Below are 5,856 nucleotides of genomic sequence, written 5' to 3'. Positions count from 1 at the left end.
CCTAACATATACTCCAGCTCACTGCGTAACTGTTTCTCTTGTTGCCTTTCCTTGTGACGTAATACACACGCTCTATCAAATGCAGCAATTTTAATATCACATTTAACCTGTTCCCACACTGCTATGAAGCTGTTAGTTTCAGTAGGCAGGGCATTTGAAATACATGCTTTGGCTCTTGTGACAAAGACTTCATCTTGTAGCAGTTTCTCATTAAACTTCCATAGGAACTAGTTAAACTTCACAACCTTTCGTTTTTCGCCAATGGTAACCGTGACCAAACAATGGTCACTAAAACTAAGGTGTTGTGTTTCATAAGAGGAGCATAGTGGTACAAACTTCGCCGGTATGTATATTCTATCTAGCCTCGCATGGGAGTCACCTTGAAAATGTGTATATCGTGCTTGGCCATCTCGTCTCATGACATAACCAATGTCCTCAAGCTCTCTCTCAATCACTATTGCACTCAAAAGCTCAGCGCTTCTATCGCGCACATTGAGACCCGTTGTTTTGCCCTCAGCTCTACAGACGCAATTAAAGTCCCCTAGAACCACAATATTTCGTTCTGTTTTCAAAAACCCTTCAGCATACCTGAAAAAAATTTCACGTCAATGCATTTTGTTTGGTGCGTAAATGCACACAGCACGCCACTGTATTCCAGAAAAAACAAAATCACATGCAACCAGTCTCCCACTATCGCAGGCGGACACTTTTTCAACAACTGCGATGCTATTGCGAATAAAAATGACGCAGCCTCCTGACCGTCCAACAGCATGGCAAACACATATATTGTATCTAGAGCGAAAAATTTGAACCATTTGTTCTGTTTGCTCCTCACTTTCAATTTTTGTTTCTTGTACAGCCAGAAGGTCAACGTCATTTTCCAAAAGAGTGCGACTAATCTGACATTGCCTCCGGCGCGAACACAGTCCTCTCACATTCAATGTCGCAACGCGAAGGCTAGATTTAAAGTTAGTCGCCATTTCATGGAGGTTCCTTGGCCAGGCGTCCTACTCACATCGCAACAGGGGGTTTCTTGGGGTCCTCGTTGAAGGCCTCTGGAACGTCACCTCCGCTAGTGCGGAGGCGTTGTAGGGTTCACCCTACGGTCAGGCGGCAACTTTGGCTTCGGTTGAACCGAAGACCGCCGCCCAGTCGACGCCTTCGTTGGAGGCTCGCCGGTGCCTGACGCACTCGCTTTCCCTGTGTTGTCGGAGTCTTTGTAAGGCCGCTTTGCAGCGACGCTTCCGGTCGTGAGCATCTCGGCGTCCGTTACCTCCTGGTCGGCGTCTTGCGCTACTGACAATGACGTGTTTGCGGCCTTCGTTTCTGCGTCATCTGTTGTAGTCTCTGGCATCGTTTCCGATGCTGCAGCCGAGGGCTCTGCCCCACCATTCGCTTCCTGAACAACTCCTGAAGAAGCTTCAGGGGGCGTTGCAGCAGTCTTCGCGCCGTCGTTGTATTCCCTGCTAGCTTCTTCAGCGTCTGCGGCGTCCATCAGGTGTTCTGACACAACGTCGCTACGGAGTGGGCCTGTAACGCTGGCATAAGAACGCACGCACTGGGAGTCATCGTGGCCGAAGCGCCGACAGATCCCACATCGTGGAACGCGGCACTCTCGTCGGATGTGTCCGGTGCCACGGCAACGGAGGCAGAGCGGCGCTCTGCCAGGAACGAAGACGAGCGCCATGTCTTCGGCAACACGCAGCTGGTGAGGAAGGTCATCCACTGTAACGCCCACCTTTAATTTCAGCGTCACCGAGCGGGTTGTTGATCCTTTGTCGATGCATCCCCTGACCTTCCACTTGTCTCTGCTGATTTCCGTAACTTTTCCAAACGGCGCCAAAGCCACTCGCACGTCATCGTCTGGTACGCCATGAAGCAGCCAGTAAAGCTTCAGTCGGACACCTTGATCGCGTGGGTCGATGACCATGCAGCGGTGATCTTTAACGTTGAACGCATCTGCCGCTAATATCTTCTTCTTGCCTTCCTCATCCTTAAACGTCACTGCCCACAGGTGATTCATTTGGTATGCCCCGAGGGCAACCACTTCCGGCAGCAGTGAGAGACGCGCAAGGCTGTCTCGGACATGCTCGACTCGATATGGCGTGGCTTTTACATCACCATGCAAAAACACCGTGTTTAAAACAGACGCACCTGTGGGCAGATGAGGCAGAACAACCTGGTAATCTTCAGCCGGCTTTTCAGTACACCTGATACCGCGGCCCACACGGGCCGCTGAAACCTCCCCTACAAGGGAGCAGATGATGACACGTCCGAACGCTGCGAACGCCGAACGCCACTGGACACACTGGAAGCGCACATGGACACACGCACCACGATGACAATAAATACCCAACATTAACGAAAGACTGCGCGTTTCTAACGCGTTTGTGCTAGCGCGTTACGGCCCGTGTAAGAAGCTGGTGTAAGACGCTGTGGCCTCTCCGCCTTACCCCCGTATTCATAAACGCTCCTCGACTTGAACTTGACTTGCCACCGCCTTGGGCAGCGCGTTCGAAACGCGTTGAAGGCGGTGGCAAGTCAAGTCGAGGAGCGTTTATGAATACGGGGGTTATACTCTCTCAGCAGTCATGTGATGGCGTCGGCAAACGCGGTGCACGTTCCGGCATGTGTAAACGGCTGCGTAAGACGCTCTGGCCTCTCCCCCTTACCAGAGAGTATACTCTGCACGTTTCTAACGCGTTTGTGCTAGCGTCCCCTTAAGCGGGAGATGGTGCAATTATAATGAAGGGCGCTGTTATAAAATAGGAATGACGTTACATATGGCGCGTGTCATTGGTGGAAGTCAATCGTTCGATTTAGTGCGGCGAGACTGGGCGAATTACACGAAAGATTCGCGGTTTACCGATGATTCCCTCCGGATCTTCGCCCACTCATCATCATTCACCCCGTGGATATGCGGTGATATTTTTTAGGAGGCATTGGCTGTTATAAAGACTGTCCTTACTAATCTGTGTAACTAAAACGTAGACGTGCGTGTACGGCGCTCAGACGCACCGTTTGTCTCTGGCTGCTGAGGCGAAAGTTTATTAAAAGAAGTTAATTAATTTCACATCACCAAGGGTTGCGGGAAGTGTGGTCTGTCGGCTGATCTTTCGCCATTTTTGTCCCCACAATTACCCCGCCAATTTAGCTGGCGGCGGCAAGTACCCTTACAAAGGCTGTCACCACCCTAAAACGGCGTTGCATGTAGGCACCCTAGACAAGGTGCGTGCCTAGCGCCATCTAGATTATATAAACACAACTGCTGAATACCACAATTTTCATGACTAGTGGGGAGGAATGTGACATCGCATTAGTGATGTCGAGCGATGACGTGCCAGCGAAGCAGTGAAGCATGCGCCGTTATCGTATCGGCCACCTTGAGTAGAGTGACCTAGAATATGGGAGAGTGTCCAAAGCGCCGGCTCCTAGGGAGCCTACATGCAACGCCGTTTTAGGGTGGTGACAGCCTTAGTAAGGGCACATGCCGCCGCCAGCTAATTTGGGGGGTTAAATCTGGGGCACAAAATGGCGAAAGACCAGCCGACAGACCACATTTCCCGGAACCCTTGGTGACGTGAAATTAATTAACTTCTTTTAATAAACTTTGGCCTCAGCAGCCACAAACAGATGGCGAGTCTGAGTGCCGTCCACGGCACGTCGACGCTTTAGTTAAACAGACTAGTAAGGACAGTCTTTATTACCGCGCACTTCGAAAAGCACTCTTTTTATATCATGTACAACTGGAAGGCGACGACAATGCTTAATGCAGTTCACATTAATGGCGTGAGATAATGCTACCACGAGCACGCCATCGTGCCTTATAACTTGTTGCTTTACATGTGTCGCACGAGATGCAATAGAAAAGTAAGTGTGATGTGTTAAAATAAAAGGAAAATGCAACTAGTATAATAAAGATGTATGCAGGTTTCTTGAGCGCATTGGCGCGAAATTAAAAAAAGAAATTGAATAGATCCCGTGTCAACATGAGTACACCAGAGCGTGACAAAAAACGGCAGAAAGACTGGGGACCAAGATGGCTACCCACCCAAATTTGGCGGCAAATAGCGGTCAAAAACTTTGTGTTGTCACCACCCTAAAACAGCGTTGCATGTAGGCTCCCTAGTAAGGACAGTATTTATTACAGGGCACTTCGAAAAGCACTTTTTATATATCATGTACAACTAGAAGGCGACGACAATGCTTAATGCAGTTCACATTCATGGCGTGAGATAATGCTACCACGAGCACGCCATCGCGCCTTATAACTTGTTGCTTTACATGTGTCGCACGAGATGCAATGGAAAAGTAAGTGTGATGTCTTCAAATAAAACGAAAATGCAACTAGTATATTAAAGATGCATGCAAGTTTCTTGTGCGCATTGGCGCGAAACCAAATTAATGAAATTTAATAGATCGCATGCCAACACGAGTACATCAGAGCGCGACAAAAAAGGCAGAAAGACGGGGGACCAAAATGGCTACCCACCCAAATTTGGCGGCAAATAGCGGTCAAAAACTTTGTGTTGTCACCACCCTAAAACAGCGTTGCATGTGGGCTCCCTAGTAAGGATAGTACTTATTACAGGGCACTTCGAAAAGCACTCTTTATATATCATGTACAACTAGAAGGCGACGACAATGCTTAATGCAGTTCACATTCATGGCGTGAGATAATGCTACCACGAGCACGCCATCGTGCCTTATAACTTGTTGCTTTACATGTGTCGCACGAGATGCAATAGAAAAGTAAGTGTGATGTCTTCAAATAAAACGAAAATGCAACTAGTATATTAAAGATGCATGCAGGTTTCTTGTGCGCATTGGCGCGAAACCAAATTAATGAAATTTAATAGATCGCATGCCAACACGAGTACATCAGAGCGTGACGAAAAAGGCAGAAAGACTGGGGACCAAAATGGCTACCCACCAAATTTGGCGGTAAATAGCGGTTAAAATTTTGGTGTTGTCACCACCCTAAAACGGCGTTGCATGTCAGCTCCCTAGCCTTATCATGTCAGCTGGCGCATGCACATGTATATATGGTCATCACGGACTAATAAATCAGAGAGTTGTTCGAGGTACAGGCTAGTGCGGTTCACTTCGGCGTTTCTCCGACGCCCGCGGCATAGTCGGGCAGGGCACGACGGCGGATACAACAGTTGGCGACGAGGATGAATCATCCCGGACCTGCTACGCATGGTAGGGAGCTACAAGAATGCTTTTAAGCTTTGCCGATGAGCCGTTGTGCAGCCGCGGACACCGGATCCTGCCCGGACGCAATTAGAGTTGCAACTGTGCCACGTCCGGCTGTGCAGTGCATTTCGTCAACGAGGGCTGAAGTGACCGAAAGCGGAAGCAATGAGCTTACATCACCTACAGTGCCTAGAGTATATTCTAGGCACTGTACATCAACTGCCCGAGTTCCTGCCGACGCCCGGGAAGCCCGCCATTCCTTGGACGCAGCGGCACCGCCTGTTTAAAGAATTATCTCCTGGCGTCTGCGAGCGACGCTCACCCACCTGCGCGTCGTAAAGCTTTGCTACTGCTCTGTTTGGGTACTGAAGGCCAACACTTGTACTACGCATTGCCGGAGAAGAAACCGTCGACACCGCATGCAAACGAAAAGGATAAAGACGGCACAAGTGAATAGTACGATGCAACAGTGGCTACGTTGGACGCTTACATCACTTCTAAAACGAACATCGTTGTTGAGCGGCATAGGTTCGGACAGCGCGTCTAACTGCCTGGGGAGACCGCAGCAGCGCTCGTCACGGCGTTGCGCGTGCTGGCATTGAGTTGTGACTTCAGTGAGCAAGTTGACGATTTCATTCGTGACCAACCTGCAGCGAA

The 5,856-nt window shown here is 49.5% G+C and overlaps 1 protein-coding gene across 1 annotated transcript; it reads right to left on the bottom strand.

Moving 5' to 3' along the window:
* Positions 1–1,072: 1,072 nt before the first annotated feature.
* On the bottom strand, positions 1,073–5,591 carry LOC119456569 (uncharacterized). Its single transcript, XM_037718399.1, has 2 exons — positions 5,526–5,591; positions 1,073–2,308 (listed from the first exon to the last, which is right to left on the bottom strand). Exons 1-2 carry the CDS (start codon positions 5,589–5,591, stop codon positions 1,073–1,075), a joined length of 1,302 nt encoding a protein of 433 aa, XP_037574327.1.
* Between the last annotated feature and the right edge of the window lie 265 nt (positions 5,592–5,856).

Source organism: Dermacentor silvarum, chromosome 6 (assembly GCF_013339745.2).
Source record: "Dermacentor silvarum isolate Dsil-2018 chromosome 6, BIME_Dsil_1.4, whole genome shotgun sequence".
In the NCBI taxonomy this organism is placed as follows: Eukaryota; Metazoa; Arthropoda; class Arachnida; order Ixodida; family Ixodidae; genus Dermacentor; species Dermacentor silvarum.
Note: the sequence above shows the minus strand (reverse complement) of the source record. Positions and strands in the feature narration are given on the sequence as shown.

Coding starts and splice junctions, on each gene's coding strand:
- LOC119456569 (XM_037718399.1), bottom strand. CDS start 5,591: ATGCGTAGTACAAGTGTTGGCCTTCAGTACCCAAACAGAGCAGTAGCA. Junction 2,309..5,525: donor CAAAGCTTTACGACGCGCAG/GTGGGTGAGCGT, acceptor GTGCGCTTCCAG/TGTGTCCAGTGGCGTTCGGC.